The sequence below is a fragment of the Trichechus manatus genome, unplaced genomic scaffold (assembly GCF_000243295.1).
Source record: "Trichechus manatus latirostris isolate Lorelei unplaced genomic scaffold, TriManLat1.0 scaffold00068, whole genome shotgun sequence".
Classification (NCBI taxonomy): Eukaryota; Metazoa; Chordata; class Mammalia; order Sirenia; family Trichechidae; genus Trichechus; species Trichechus manatus.
In genome coordinates, this window is record NW_004444004.1 from 69,436 (window position 1) to 86,691 (window position 17,256).

Sequence of the window (17,256 nt, forward strand, 5' to 3'; positions counted from 1 at the left end):
AATATAACTGCTGCTAATCCATTTTATTACATCATAGTGATAGCATTTACAACACACAGGGAAACCACATCAGATAACAAAATGATAGACAATCATACAATACTGGGAATCATGACCCAGCCAAGTTGACAGATATTTTGGGGGGACACAATTCAATCCATGACAATCATCAACATCATTTACTCTGATTATTACCTCAAAGTAGCAGCTTTAAGATTATTTTAAAATTATTGGACCCCTGAACCAGTTTAATAATAATAAACACATATAATTTTAAAACATTTTATTTTGGCGGACTATTATTTAGAGCAGTTTTGGGTTTACAGAAAAAGTGTACAGAAAGTACAGAGGGTTCCCACATTCTCCCTCTCCCCCCTGCACACTGTTTCTCCTTTTATTAACATCTTGCATTCCATTCTGTGGTACATTCGCTATAACTGATGAAACCAATATCGAGACATTATTATTAATTAAAGTCCATGTTTTATATTAGGGTTCATTCTTGGTGTTGTATAGTCATATGGGTTTTGAAAAATGCATAATGTCATGTATGCACCATTCCAGTATCATACAGAATAGTTTCCCTGTCCTTAAAATTCCCCTGTGCTCCATCTATTCATCATTCCTCCATCCCCCAGGACCCCTGGCAACCACTGATCTTCTCACTGTCTCTACAGTTTGGCTTTTTCCACATGTCATAAAGTTGGAATCATACACTATGTAGCTTTTTCAGACCGGCTTCTTTCACTTAGCAATATGCATTTTAGGTTCCTCTATGTCTTCTCATGGCTTAATAGCTCATTTCTTTTTATTGCTAAATAATAGTCCATTGTAAAGATGTACCACAGTTTGTTTATCCATTCACCTATTGAAGGAAATCTTGGTTGCTTCCAATTTTTGCAACTATGAATAAGGCTGCTATAAACATTTGTGTGCAGGTTTTTATGTGGACATGGGTTTTCAATTTATTGGGTAAATACCTAGGAGTATGATAGCTGGATCATATGGTAAGCCTATGTTTAACTTAGTAAGAAACGGCCAGACAGTCTTCTAAAGTGGCTGTACAATTTTATACTCCCATCAGCAATGAATGAGAGCTACTGTTGCTCCACATACTTACCAGCATTTGCTGTTGTCAGTGTTTTAAATTTTAGCCATTCTAATAGGTGCATAGTGCACATACAATTTTTACCATCTGTCAGGTACTGTTTTAAGTGACTTACATGTATGAACTCATTTAATCATCTGAACAACTCTTATGAGTTAGGTACTATTATCCCATTTTACAGATAAGGAAATTGAGGCACAGAGAAAGTAAGTTCCCCAAGGTTAAAAGCTATTTATAGCTGTCAGACACCAGGTGTATTAATTCAGTTTTACCCAACACACACTTATTGAGCACCTACAATATAAAGGAGCCCTGGCGGCCCGGTAGTTAAGAGCTACTGCTGCTGGTCGGTAGGAAGTTCAATCCACCAGCCGCTCCTTGGAAACCCTATGGAGCAGTTCTACTCTGTCCTCTAGGGTCGCTATGAATCAGAATCAATTTCACGGCAACGGGTAAGGTAAGGTAACAATACAATAGTTGACAGGGTAGGCAAAAACTGTACACTTAAAGTAAGAATAAATCATAATGAATAGAGCCATGAGTGAATTGCTGAGGTGAGGCAGAGACTCATTTGCGTTAGTTGCAAAAGGAGAAAGGTTATGTAGTAAAGGCTATGAATGATGCAGGTATATCCATTTGGGTAAACCTTGTTTGTGGAAGGTGTAGAAAAAAGGCTTACAGTGTGTAAAACCGGTAATTCCTTTTTGAGGACGAAGGTTGCTTTAGAAGGTGCATCTGATGCAGTATATTTACCCTAGGGTAAGGGTAAGAAGGAAGCAAATCTGTATGACGCTTGTATGGAGCAGGTAAAGAGAAAAATGCCATTTGGGGCCAGCAAAGAAGGGTTAACAACTTGCCCTTCCGGTGGGCCTCCCCCCACCCCCCACCAACTCTCCGCGCTCCCTAGACAATCTGTAAACAGCCTGCCTTTGGCACCACCCACCTACCCAAATTCTCTGGATTACAACTCAGACCCTTTGGATCAGCGCTTTTAGACTGACTTTCACATTCTAGCACTTAAGCATGAAACCCCTTTTAGGCAAATGTTAGGAGGGAAAATGTATTGTCGCAATTCAAAACGGACTTTAATCCTAATCAGAAAGGTAGTTCTATAGTTCCTCGCCTGTCCATTTTTTTCATAAAACTACGCAACACACCTGGCCATACAGTCACAGAGCCCACCCACTTTACAGCCTTCCCATCCAGTTACCCTTTTAAGAGGCGGATCCCGCAGTGTCCTTTCCTCCCTCCCAGCCACCTCTACCCCCAGTCGGCTGGGCGGAGCTTCAAGCTAAAGCCCCAGATCCCTACTTGGCCTCGGCAGTGGCGAAGAAGACTGGAGCTGCGAAAAGCTGCATCTGCGGCAACATCCCTACTGACGCTACGTGCGTCCGGGTGGCGACCGAGCTCGCAGCGCGCGCCAGCGTCTCCCCACCCCCTCCCCACCTGGCGCGCACCTGGTGGTGGCCGGGGTCCCGCCAGGCGCGAGGGAGGCGTGTGCGAGGGGCCCTTGGGAGGCGCGGAGCGCGCGCGCCATGGGGCCGCCGCCCGCGACCGGGGTCTCCTGCCGCGGTGGTTGCGGCTCCTCCCGACTGCTCGCATGGTGCTTCCTGCTGGCTCTGAGTCCGCACGCCCCTGGCTCCCGGGGGGCCGAGGCAGTGTGGACCGCGTACTTGAACGTGTCCTGGCGGGTTCCGCACACCGGAGTGAACCGCACCGTGTGGGAGCTCAGCGAAGAGGGCGTGTACGGCCAAGACTCGCCGCTCGAGCCCGTTGCTGGGGTCCTGGTACCTCCCGATGGCCCCGGGGCGCTCAACGCCTGCAACCCGCATACGAATTTCACGGTGCCCACGGTCCCGGGGCACTGGGGAAGGAACGTGCAAGTCTCTTGGTTGGCCCTCATCCAGCGCGGCGGGGGCTGCACCTTTGCAGACAAAATCCATCTGGCTTACGAGAGAGGGGCGTCTGGAGCCGTCATCTTTAACTTCCCGGGGACCCGCAATGAGGTCATCCCCATGTCTCACCCTGGTGAGTGCAGCTGCTAAATTGCACCCCTCCAAACCCCTGCCACTTCCAGTTTCTCATATTTTCCTCAGCGCCCTTCTCCACCATTCCCTTGCTCCAGAGGAAAACGGGTGGTGCCCTTTCTGTCCCCACCTTGTGGGGCAAGGTCCTCCCTTCGCCGAGATTCACCACGCGTGGGGGTTGGGCGGAAAAAATCCTTCAGAATTTCCCTCTCTGATGGAAAAGGATAGAACAAACGGGGTGCAGAGGCTGGCAAATCGGGGAGAGGGACAGTTTGGGCTCTTGGCGTCTCCTTACCCTGGCATTTCACATGAATGCCTTGTCTGTGATTACGGTAAGTGGTTGGTGGGCAACCACTTTTCACCGTAAGTGGTGAAATGACTGAGGAGAAGACTGCCTGGAAATCCCTTCCTCACTCTGTCCTGCTCGACAATCTCAGGCTAGCAGCACATTTTCCTCTCCTCTCTCCCTGTTTTTCTCTCCATGTTTCCTAGGTATCAGGTACAAGATTGTGTTACGGTGTCCTGTTAACCTCGTTGCGATTTTGGTGGAAACTTTGCTTAGCTCTTGTCTGCCCAATGGTCTCAAGTCCCAAGTGACTGCTCCTGTCAGTGCTTTCGTTTTCCTCTGAAAAATATGATTTAGGTTATTGAGTTGCAAAACAGGTGATTAATGTTATTGAAAAAGAAGAGGTTTATTATGCATGAGGATAAAAAAGACCTAGACTTTGGAAAAAGTAGTCCAGGTAGTTCTTAAATTTGTGGAGCTATTGTGAGTTACTATTTTTCACCTTTCAGTTACCCTTCCAGAAACCTTCTCCATCTTTGTGGGTAGGTATCCGTTTTATATATAGATATAGGATCTATGTATAGATATAGTATGTATGTGTATAGTGTATATATATAGATATAGATAGATATAGTGTATATAGATAGATACAGTATATCTATCTCTGTAAATGTATATCATATATAGATATCATAGGCTCCAAAGAACAAAGAAAAAAAATTTTGAAGAAAAAAGTGGAAACACATATAATAACAGTATATCATAGTGGTTGAAAGCTGGGCCTTGAGTCAGACCTTGGTTGAAATTCCAGCTCCATTGCTTACTAGTCCTGTGACCTTGGGCAGCTTACTTTATTTAAGTCTTTTGAGTCTGGGTTCCTTGATCAGTCAAGTGGGAATGAATAATAAGAGAGAATTACCCCACAGGTTTGCCATGAGGATGAAATAATACTGGTCAAGAGTTTAGTACAGAGCCCAGCCCATCATCCACTCTCAATAAAGATTAGTCAGTAGTATTGGCTTGCGAGAGTCACTGGAGAGATGAATCTGGTCGTTTAATTACTAGAGGTTTTTTGTTTTGCTTAAAATAGTATTTCAAGCTCTCCTAGAGAGCACTTGTATTGAGTGGTTGGGTGGCATAATAGAAAGAGCACTGAACTGGAACTTGGGAGATTTGAATTCATTTAGCCCCTTCTTTGCCTCTGTCAGCTTTGTGACCTTGTACCAGTTACTCCTATGTCAAATGGTACTACAGATGTAGGGGGTTGAGGCCAAGTTGGCAGAGTATACAGACAAAAAAATGAACTAGATGAACTCTAAGATCCCTTCCAGCTCAAAAATGCTGTGATTCTTAGATTTTATGTTGATTAAAGAAATAACTGTATGTCTCTTGGTTGATAATTCATTGATAAGAATGAAATTATTTTTTAAAGGCTATTAAAAATGAAGAATAAAGACTCGGTAACTTTTAAAGTCTTTAAATTTCAATTGACTAAATACAAGGGTTTGGCTTTGAATTTCCTCTAAATGAGATTCATTCACATAAATGATTTGGAGTTAGAGTATTATTTAATTGAAGAGTTCCTACTTGGACTGCTTTGATTCCACTTCTGTTAAGGATATAGGTTTATATTTATCTGTTAGTTTTAGGGAACAATGAAATTAACTTTTGTTGAGCTCCAAATATGTGCCAGATACTCTACATACATCTTATATTCTATTGAGAGGCCATATGACTTACTAGGAAAAGCACAGGCATTGTAGTCGAGAGTGAGAATCAAATTCTGGATTTGCTGCATAACAGCTTTGTGCCCTTGGTCAGATTATTTAACTTTGCTGAGTCTCAGTTTCCCTATCTGTAAAATGGAGGTAACATTGTTGTGATTACTGAGAGTAATAGACATAAACTACCTAGCACATGGTATTTTCAATCACTTCATATGCATGTGAAAAAACTGGGCAATGAAGATGAAAGAAGAATTGATGCCTTTAAATTGTGGTGTTGATGAAGAATATTGAATATACCATGGGCTTCCAGAAGAACGAACAAATCTGTCTTGGAAGAAGTACAGCCACAATGCTCCTTAGAAGCGAGGATGGCAAGACTTCGTCTCACGTACTTTGGACATGTTATCGGGAGGGAACAGTCCCTGGAGAAGGACATCATGCTTGATAAAGTGAGGGTCAGCGAAAAAGAGGAAGACCCTCAACGAGATGGGTGGACACAGTGGCTGCAACAATGGGCTCGAGTGTAACAACGATTATGAGGATGGCGCAGGACCGGGGCAGTGTTTCGTTCTGTTGTACATGGGGTCGCTATGAATTGGAACCGACTCGATGGCACCTAACAACAACAACACTTAGCACATAATAAACACTCAATGAATGTTAATTATTATAATAGGTTATTGCTAACGGGATGCAAAAATTTAATATACAAATATATGACTGTGCAACTGTCAAATTGAAGACATGAATACACTGGTAATCTAATCATGGTTCTCTTGTTTCAGGAGAATATGTAGGACGAAAGCCCTAAATATCGATCACTTAAGCTACACTCAGAAAGCTATTTTGACATTTTAAAATTTTACTATTATCCAAGATGATGGCTATAGCAAAGCTTGCCGTTAGGCTAACTAAAAATAGCTAACAAATTACTTGAAGTATGGAATTACATTTCTCCCTTGAATTGGAGGAACTGCTTCACAACACAGGGAAAAATCACTTTGCATTTCACCCACATGTGTTGCTGAATATTTGTAAAGTGGTTTATTGTTTGATTTGCTCATTCTTTAGGGTAAGTCTAGGGTTGATTGTAATCTCTGGTCAAAAATCACTTGTCTTGGATCATAGTGGCAGGTAGGACTGGAGTTTAAGTATTGATTAACTCAATATATATTACCATGAATTACACAAGGGCCACCAAATATGGAAAAGCCAAACAAAAAACAAACCTGTTGGCGGAGGAGTCATTCCAACTCACAGCGACCCTACAGGATGGAGTAGAACTGCCCCATAGGGTTTCCAAGGAGCAGCTAGTGGATTCGAACTTCTAACATTTTGGTTAGCATCCATAGCTCTTAACTACTGCGTCACCAGGGCTCCTATGGAAAAGCCATTGCTGTCAAATCTCTCTTCAGGGTTGGCAACCAATGTCACAAAACAATTTGTATATTAACTGTTTAATGAGAAACTAATTTGTTCTGTAAACTTTTACCTACATCACACATACACACACAAACACAAAATCTCTCTTCACCCATTCTCAAAGGGGCCTGTCCTTGAATTGTTTGCTTTTTGTTTGAGTTTGTCCTGAGGCATCCCCTTTAGCCTATTACAGTCCTGTGACCCTGAAGACCCATTTATTTCAAGTAACAGAACTAACTGGTTTAGAACAGTTGCTTTAAAATCTTTATTTAGTGGAGAGAAACTCCACTAATAAGAACAATCAGTTAGGAAAATGAGGCTGTTTGGATGTGTACCAAAATTTGACAAAAGGTATTTGTAGCCTTGCATCAGCAAATTTTTTATCTTGAGTATGAAAATCAGGTAAGAAGCAGTCAAAACTTAAGAGTAAGCACTAAAGCCATCTAAAATGTAGGATTGTCACGATGAGACATGTTACACATGTTCTTGTTATTGCACAACAAACTGTTCTGCTTTCTCTAAGCAGATGGGCCTAAGCTTTGCCTGCCTTCTAATTGAGCATAGCCCAGGGGTTGAAGTGGTATGTGTACTTGTACAGTTTTCCTTGAGTGAACATGTGCGGGCATGAATTTACTGAAAGACCTGTGTGGAGTTACAACTTTCATGATCCATGACAACATATGCAGAGGGATGGCAGGAGAAGCATTAGTCCTTAAAAAACCAAAAACCAAACCCATTGCCTTCGAGTCCCTTCTGACTCATAGCGACCTATTCCTTAGGGCGGCAAAAAAAGTGAAGGAACCAATCAGTTCAAATTGGTGATTTGGTGGTCTCCAATGGCGTACAGTTTGAGATATAATTGGTTGCTTGTATACATTGTTGAAAGACAGTAGAGCAGATTGGTTAAGATGTTGTGCTCTGCCATGTACTATTTTTAAAATCTTAGACAATTCGTTTACTTCTCTAAGTCTCAGTCTTCTCCTGTGTTAAGATGAGCATAATAATAAACTTGCCTCATAAAGTTGCTGGGATTAAATAAGAATACAAATAAAGTGTGTAGCACAATGCCTGGCATATAGAAGCTGTTATTATTATTTTTTTATCACAGTTTTTAAGATAGTTAAATGTATTTTAGAAAATGAAAATGGAGTCTTATGTTTTGAGAACATAATTTGAAAATGAATGGTCTAGAGTACTTCAGAGTACATATTATCTGAAATCTTAACTTTAAAGCTTTAGGTACAGGGTGGATAGACTGAATTCTTTACAAGGAAATGATCTTTTTGCTCTCCTGCGTTTGTCATTCTTTTCTCAAATAACTGCTTCCCCCTCAAGCTACCAATCTTCTTTCCATTCACAAAGGACTTTGGAAATAGTATTTTACACTTATTTATCACCACCTAATCACCTCTCAACCTTTTTACATTTAGTTTTCCAGTTTTTTCTTGAAAGTTGACTTTGAAAAGAACCTTTTTTTAGTAAAGTTATTTGGTACAAAAGAGGTTGAAAAGGGATTGGATGGTGATAACCATTGTAAAATACCATCCCAAAAGCTGTTTCCAAATGCATCCTTCTTGATATCTCTGCAGTACTGTATTTGACACTGTTGACCACCCCTTCTTGGAAACTCTCGCCCTCCCCAACCCCTTGCAGTCTCTTCCTTCTCTTGCCTCTCTTTTGTTTCATTTCTGTTACTTTATTGATTCATTCATCTGACTCGTCTTCTTCCTTGCATCTACACTCAGGCCCTTAACCGTCCACCTCCGATAAATAGCTGCCATATCCAATTGATTCTGTTGTTTTAAATCTTCTCACTTATGTCCCCTTCTTCCTTGCAACTGTTATTAGCCTGCCTTCAGTCCCTGTGTTTGTTCATGGAGCAAATATCTTAGCCTCTGGATTGGTCTCCCTGCCTCCAGTCTCCTCCCTCCAGTTCTTCCTCCACATTGCTACCAGAACACAGCTCTGATCACATGCATACCATTGCTTAAAAGCCCATTAAAAAATTTAGACTACATTTCTCAGCATGGCCTACTAGACTCTTTATAATCTGGCCCCAGCCTACTTTTGAGGCTTTATATCCTTCTCTTATGGTAAGTACCCTGTTAAAAAAAAACAAAAAAACAGTTGCCATCCAGTCAATTCTGACTCATGGTGACCCCCTGTGTGTAGAAGGACCTTTTGGAAGCAGATCTCCAGACCTTTCTTCCAGGGCGTCTCTAGGTAGGTTCAAACCTCTAACCTTTCAGTTAGTAGTCAAGCACTGAACCTTTTGTACCACCCAAGGACTTCTAAGTACCCTGCACCTGATCTCTAAACATACTGTATTCTTTCCCATTGTTGTTCCTTTGCTTGTACTTCTGCTTTTGCCTGCATATCCTTTCCTTCCCAGCTCTGCTGGTCAGAAACCCACCCATCCTTCAAAACCCAACACAAACGCCTCCTCATCTTCGAAACTTAATTCTTTTTACCTTCCCACCAAAGCCCACACCCAAAACAAAGTAACCTCTTTCTCTCCTTCTCTTACAGCACTCTCTGCATTTTGCTGGCAATTATCTGTTTACATATTTTACTTTCCTACTGGACTGTGGAGCCCTAGTGGTGCCAGTGGCCACTTCTTGGAAACCTTACAGGGCAGTTCTACTCTGTCCTGTAGGGTCACTAGGAGTTGGAATTGACTCAACAGTAATGGGTTTACTGGACTGTAGTTATTTTAATTTTTTTTAATTTTCATATTCCCCATAGGAACCTTTGTACTGCTTGTGCTCTAGAAATGCTTGTTGAATTTCTTGAACACCCAAGAGCTCTAATGCCAGAAAAGTAACTAATGGAATGGGATTAGAATTCAATTCATTTGAGAATTTATCAAGGATCTGTTGTATGGCAAAGTTTGTCTCGGTAGTACAAGAGACCGGCTGCTAACAAAAAGGTTGACTATTTGAATCCACCCAGAGGCACCATGAAAGAAACGCCTGATGATCTACTTCCAAAAAATCAGCTATTAAAAACCCTGTGGAGCACAGTTCTGCTCTGACACACGTGGGGTCGCCATGAGTCAGAATCAACTCAAAGGCAACTGGTGGTACTGTATGCTAGGTACTGTGCTTGGTGCTGGAAGATACAAAATAATGAAGATAGAGCCCCTGCCCTCTTAAGGAATGTTTAATCTAGTGGGAGGAATAAGAGCTTACAAATACTTCAAGATTTCATGCTCCCTAATTTCAATGGTGATCACTATCATGGGCCAGTTAATGGGTTGTACCCGCTTATGGTTTTTAATGGCAAAATGACCTAGGTAACAACGAAATAGTGACAAACGTGTTTTTACATTGAACTTTCCCTATGTTATATATATTTTTATATTTTAAAAACTATCTATACCAGCCTTCAATTTATATCTCTAAATAAAATGTTTTCGTTGAATATATTGGTAAATGTAGACTTTTATAACATAAAATATAAACCTTTTTTAAAAAAAAAAAGAATTGTAGCTCGATCAGCAAATGTTTTCTCTAAGCACATAAGGAACATTTTATTCCCAGTCTCTGGAACATGTGTGTTATCACATACAGAATGTCACATTTAATCTCTGTTCCCAGTCTTAAATGGAAGAAAGAGAATACCAAAGATGTTTACTAAGTTATTTTCTGGTTATAAAATTAATCATGTGCCTTGTTGAAAACTTGGAAAACACAGAGAAGCATAAAACTGAAAATAAAAATTACCAGTAATTCCACTGTATAGTGATAGTACCACTAATATTTTAGTGTACTTTTTTCTTATCTATTTTTCCATGCATAGGTATAGTTTTTATCCTACTTTTATCATAATGGTTATTTTTCTCATGAGTATTAATGAAGAAAATACAGAAAAAGAAGAAAAAAATGTATAGATATAATTATTTTAGCATTTTGGTGTGTTTTCATTGTCTTTTTTTTCCTTTTGCTCTGCATATGTATTATTTAAAAAATCATAATCATACTGTATGTACAATTTTGTATCCTGCTTTTTATTATAAGCATTTTCCCGTGTCATTAAAAACAGGAAGTGGGTTTTCTTATATTGGAAGGTTGTGGCCTTTGACTCTGAGGGATTGAGCCTCTCTTCTGTTGGCTAGCAAAAAGGAAGTACAAAAATGATGACTGGGGAGGGGTGTGAATTGGGGCATTTAAAATAAACAAAAATATGCTCCACAGAGATTTATGTAAAAATATACTTACTAGCCATAAACGTCCGGTCTAACTCATATGCATTGCCTATTATGGCTTTGGTCTTTTAAAAGATTTGATTACCATTTGTGCTTTAGTTCCTTTTCTCTCACAATATTCCATTGGTGATGTCTTTGTCACGTTGGGGTTTGCACCCGGTTTCCTTGTTGGTTTGGTTAAGTAGCACCTCATTGACTAAAATGGCTTTTCTTTTATCATGATAACCACTGAACTGTAAACCATTGCTGGGGTTTTCCCCAGAGTTTATTTGATTGGGCAGTGGTATCACAACTATTGCCTGGGGATGAATAATTTTTTGTATATGTAAATTTTATTGAAGTTGTTATTGTACAACATACATACCCAAAAGGTACATAAGTCATATGTGTACAGCGCAGTGAATTTTCACAAAGTGAGCATACCTGTGGTAGCCAGCACCTAGACTAAGAAACAGAACTGTACCAGGACGCCAGAAGCCCCCGCTCCCAACCCTAAGATAAAGAATTTTTGATGCAATACAGTGGTTAGCTTTATCTCCTGAGGGAGGGACCTCGTGCAGCATGTGGTGGGAGCCCAATCATCCACAGAAACAATCTCCTGCATTGCACTGGAACCATCTTATCGTAGCGATAGCTCCCTAATACTGTGGGGAGTCAATACCAGGCACAGTTAATACCAAGACATTCACTTTTTGACGCAATTCCTAAGCCAGTTCAGAGTTGCCATACTTTGCTGTCACCACCCACTTTTGCCCTATGGGCCAAGCAGAGCACAAGGGCTCTTTGTTATTATTCCATTTCCTGTTCTGTATTTTTCTCAATCAGCTGTATGCGTGCCTTTCTGTACATCATGATGTATGGTTACTGCTTGAATTACCCGTGGACTTACAGCAATATTGATTCCTTTCTAGAAGAAAATTTGGTGATTCATGCTAAGCTGTGGGAAACTTGATTGGGGTAGTTAGGTTCAGAATCTAGTCCTAATTTACTTTGCTTTAATACTTCAGTGCTCAACTTAGGTACAAATCAATGACTTTGAGTTAACATATTCACTTTGACATTTGTTTGAAAGAAGGTATAAGAATTGACGTGTTGATGTGTGTGTCTTAAAGATATTAACTTGTCGTTTCAGACAAAACGTTAAGGTGGCTTACTTAAATGCTGCCTGCAATTAAAAATGTCTTTGTTGTTGTTGTTGTTACGTGGCATCGAAAAGCTTCCGTCCGACTCATAGCAACCCTGTGTACAACAGAACGAAACATTGCCCAGTCCTGCACCATCCTCACAATCGTTGCTGTATTTGAGCCCATTGTTGGAGCCAGTGTGTCTGTCCATCTCATTGAGGGTCTTCCTCTTTTTCACTGACCCTCTACTTTACCAAACATGATGTCCTTCTCCAGGGACTGGTCTGTCCTGATAACATGTCCAAGGTACGTGAGACGAGGTCTCACCATCCTCACTTCTAAAGAGCATTGTGGCTGTACTTCTTCTAAGACAGATTTGTTCACTCTTTTGGCAGTCTGTGCTATATTCAATATTCTTCACCAACACCATAATTCAAAGGCATCAATTCTTCCATTTTCCTTATGCATTGTCTAGCTTTTGAATGCATATGAGGCGATTGAAAATACCATGCTTGGGTCAGGCACTTCTTAGTCCTCAAAGTGACATCTTTGCTTTTGAACACTTGAAAGAGGTCTTTTTCAGCAGATTTGCTCGATGCAGTATGTCATTTGATTTCTTGACTGCTGCTTTCATGGGCGTTGATTGTGGATCCAAGTAAAATGAAATCCTCGACAACTTCAATCTTTTCTCCATTTATCATGATGGTGCTTATTGGTCCAGTTGTGAGGACTTTTGTTTTCTTTATGTTGAGGTGTAATCCATACTGAAGAATGTAGCCTTGATCTTCATCAGTTAAGTGCTTCAACTCCTCTTCACTTTCAGCAAGCAAGGTTGTGTCATCTGCATATCACAGATTGTTAATGAGTCTTCTTCCAATCCTGATGTCATGTTCTTTTTCATATAGTCCAGTTTCTTAGATTATTTGCTCAGCATACAGATTTAGTTAAGTATGGTCAAAGGATACAAGCCTGATGCACACCTTTCCTGATTTGAAACCATGCAGTATCCTCTTGTTCTGTTCGAATGATTGCCTCTTGTTCCATGTACAGGTTCTGCGTGAGCACAATTAAGTATTCTGGAATTCCCATTCTTCGCAGTGATATCCATAATTTCTTACGATTCACACAGTCGAATACCTTCGAGTAGTCAATAAAACACTGGTAAACTTCTTTCTGGTATTCTCTGGTTTCAGCGAGGATCCATCTGACATCAGCAATGATATCCCTCATTCCATGTCCTCTTCTTCAAATCCTGCTTGAATTTCTGGCAGTTCTCTGTTGATGTACTGCTGCAACCATTTTTGAATTATCTTCAGCAAAATTTTACTTGCATGTGATATTAATGATATTGTTTGATAATTCCCACGTTCTGTTGGATCACCTTTCTATGGAATGGGCACAAATGTGAAATATGGATCTCTTCCAGTCAGTTGGCCAGGTAGCTGTCTTCTAAATTTCTTGGCATAGACAAGTGAGCATTTCCAGCGTTGCAACTGTTTTTTGAAACATCTCAATTAATATTCCATCAATTCTTGGAGTCTTGTTTTTTGCCAATCCCTTCATTGCAGCTTGGACTTCTTCCTTCAATACCATCGGTTCCTGATCATATATGCTGCCTCCTGAAATGGCTGAACATCAACCAATTCTTTTTGGTGAAGTGACTCTGTGTATTTCTTCCATCATCGTTTGATACTTCCTGCATCATTCAATAGTTTGCACATATAATCCTTCATAATTGCAGCTCAAGGCTTGAACTTTTTCTTCAGTTCTTTCATCTTGATAATTGCCGAGCATGTTCTTCCCTTTTGGTTTTCTAACTCTAGGTCTTTACACATTTCCTTATAATACTTTACTTTGTTTTCTCGAGCCGCCCTTTGAAATCTTCTGTTCAGCTCTTTTATGCCATCATTTCTTCCTGTAAAAATGGCATGGGGGCAGTGTCTGACCTCCTCTAACCCCACAAGGGGGAAGGAGAACCAAGATCAACAGCGTAAGGTTGACTCCCATAAAGTGGAGGCCAGACAAGCCTCCTCTCTCTGCGATCTTTACTAATTCTGACACCAGCCATCCCTCCCACAGCACTCTCTACTTCTCTGCTGGGTTCAGTAATTTCTTGCAATGGCGAAACCGAAGTCATAGACCATACTCATGATTGTGGGGCTTATCAGGGAAGTAACAGGTTACAATTCAGGCTCAGGAACACTCAAGGATACAATTCTTCCATCAGGATGGCCTCTTCCCAGCTGTGCTTGCAGGCTTGCCTCTCCCTGGCCCTAAGCCTCTCCACAAGGGCACTCGGCTTTCTCTCCATGGGCTGAGATGCCCACCGCGCTGTCTCCTGCTGCCGGGTCTCTGCTACGGGGTCTCTCCTGCCACCACTTCTCACCGTCTTCAGGGTTATAGCTTGCTCGCTCTCTCTCTCTCAGTCTCCTGCTTCCAGGAGCTTCTCAGCCCAGGGATCCTGGGTCCAAAGGACATGTTTCAACGCTCCTGGCTATTCTTCCTTGTTGGTGGTAGAATCCTCTATGCTCTGGAATTGGCTCTCTTTTAAGGCAAAACTGACAAATCCCCTTGGTGGGCCACAATTACCCTATCACACAGTCCCACCCAATCACCTGGGTGGGAGTTACAAGACCATAGCTAGAAAGGCCGTATTAAGTAATTCATTATACCACACTTCCACTCGCATTAGCTACTCTATGTTCAAGAGCGAATTTCAGAGTCTCTTCTGACATCCATTTTGGCCTTTTCTCTCTTTCCTGTCTTTCTAATGACCTCTTGCTTTCTTCACATATGATGTCTTTGATGTCATCCCACAACTCCTCTGGTCTTTGGACATGAGTGTTCAATACATCAAATCTTTTCTTGAGATGGTCTCTAAATACAGGTGGGATATACTCAAAGTTGTAATTTGGCTCTCATGAACTTGTTTTAATTTTCTTCAGCTTTAACTTGAACTTGCATATGAGCAGTTGGTGGTCTGTTCCACAGTCAGCCCCTGGTCTTGCTCTGACTGATGATATTGAGCTTCTCCATCGTCTGTTTCCACAGATGTAGTCAATTTGATTCCTGTGTATTTCATCTGGTGTGGTCCACGTGTATAGTCCCCATTTATGTCGTTGAAAAAAGGTATTTCCAGTGAAGGTTGTTGGTCTTACAAAATTCTATCATGCGATCTCCACTGTCGTTTCTGTCACCAAGGCCATATTTTCCAAATACTGATTCTTCTTCTTTGTTTCCAACTTCAGTATTCCAATCACCAGTAACTATCAATGCATCTTGATCGCATGTTTGATCAATTTCAGACTGAAGAAGTTGGTAAAAATCTTCAGTTTCTTCATCTTCGGCCTTAGTAGTTGGTGCGTAAATTTGAATAATAGTCATATTAACTGGTCTGCCTTGTAGGTGTATGGATATTATCCTATCACTGACAGTGTTATAGTTCAGTATAGATCTTGAAATGTTCTTTTAGACAATGAATGTGATGCTGTTCCTCTTCAATTTTGTCATTTCCAGCATAGTAGAGCATATGATAGTTTGATTCAAAATGGCCAATACCCGTCCATTTCAGCTCACTAATGCCTAAGATGTCTATCTTCAAGCATTCCATTTTATTTTTGACAACTTCCCATTTTCCAATTCATACATCATACATTCCACTTTCTGACTATTAATAGATGTTTGCAGCTGTTTCTTCTCACTTCGAGTGTTGCCACATCAGCAAATGAAGGTCCCGAAAGCTTTACTCCTTCCAAATTATTAAGGTCGACTCTACTTTGAAGACGCAACTCTTCCCCAGTCATATGTTTGAGTGCCTTCTAACCTGAGGGGTTCATCTTCTGGCACTATATCAGACAATGTTCTGCTGCTGTTCATAAGGTTTTGACTGGCCAGTTTTTTTAGAAGTAGATCATCAGGTCTTTCTTCCTAGTCTGTCTTAGTCTGGAAGCTCTGCTGAAACCTGTCTACCATGGGTGACCCTGCTAGTATTTGCAATACCAGTGGCATAGCTTCCAGCATCACAGCAACACGCAAGCCACACAGTACAGCAAACTGACAGACGACTGGTGGAAAAATGTCTTCGCTTTTGAAAATAAACTAAAATGTTAACATTGGTTATTTTTGATTGGTGGAATTATAGGTCATTATTGTTCTCCTCATTATTCTTTTTCCGTATTTTCTTATTTGAAAGAATATTTGAATGAATGTTTTACTTTTGTAACCAGAAAAATCAGTTATTAAAAAAAAAGTTCCAAGATTATTGCTAAATCCTAAAGAAAACATTAATAATGTCACTGTAGCAACAAAGCATATCTGGTAATAGAAATGATTTACTGACTACTAGGAGGATTTTAAAAAAATTGCTTTGGCCTTTTAAATATATCTAACCTATACCATTTTTACTGTGAGTCTTTCTTGTTAACATTAATTGGTTTCTTTATTTGTAAAATGAGCCTCCAACAGTAAAAGAACTTTAAGGACTGACTTTTCGGCTTTAAAATGAGATGTTTCTCTTTTCTTTACCCTTTGCATTACTATTTGCATTTTTTTCTTTTTATCTCTCCTCCCCACACACATACATACCCCTCACTTTTCTTTGTATGTTTGTTTCTTTCCCGTGAGAGGCCTGCTTACTCTCATTGTTTTTAGCTTCCATGGAGCTGGCTCCGACTCATGATGACCTTATGTACAACAGAATGAAACATTGCCCAGTCCTGCATCATCGTCACAATCATCCGCATGTTCCAGTCTATCCTTGCAGCTACTGTTCCAACCTATCTCGCTGAGGGTCTTCCTTGCCCTCCTTGGTCCTCTACTTCACCACCCATGATGTCCTCCTCCAGTGATTGACCCTCCTGCTGATGCTACCAGAGCAAGGGAGTTGGATAACATTCTGTTGTGATTTATAAGGTTTTCATTGGCTAATTTTTAGAAGTAGATTTCTAGGCCTTTCTTCCTAGCTGGAAGCGCCTCTGAAACCTGTCTACCGTGGGTGACCTTGCTGGTATTGAAATACCAGTGGCATAGCTTCCAGCATTACAGCAACACACAAGCCACCACAGTCTGACAAGCTGACAGATGGGTGGTGGGCTTATCCTCACTATCCTCCTTCATTTAGGGGAATTCACCAGTACATTTGGATCAAGGCTAAAAAGGTGTGATTATAATGAGTGAGGTCTTTATTCATGGAACTCTGAGCAATCTCTGTTTAACACAATTGCTAAATATTTTGAGTTGAAGGAGTGTTTCAGTCAAATTCTTTTTTTTTATTATACTTTAGGTGAAGGTTTACAGAACAAATAGTTTCTCATTACACAGTCACTACGCATATTGTTTTATGACATTGGTTAACAA

At 40.7% G+C, this 17,256-nt stretch overlaps 1 protein-coding gene across 2 annotated transcripts in view; it reads left to right on the forward strand.

Annotated features, from left to right (window-relative positions):
- RNF128 (ring finger protein 128) overlaps positions 1–17,256 on the forward strand; it is a 110,723-nt gene that overhangs the window by 41,847 nt on the left and 51,620 nt on the right. The window contains exon 1 of one of the 2 annotated variants that reach the window (XM_004379739.1): positions 2,392–3,136. The exons of the other annotated variant lie outside the window; for it this stretch is intronic. Coding sequence (XP_004379796.1) covers positions 2,644–3,136 — 493 coding nt within the window. The 5' untranslated portion in view covers positions 2,392–2,643. Of the gene's footprint in view, positions 1–2,391; positions 3,137–17,256 lie in introns of those variants that run through there. 2 annotated transcript variants of the gene reach the window in all.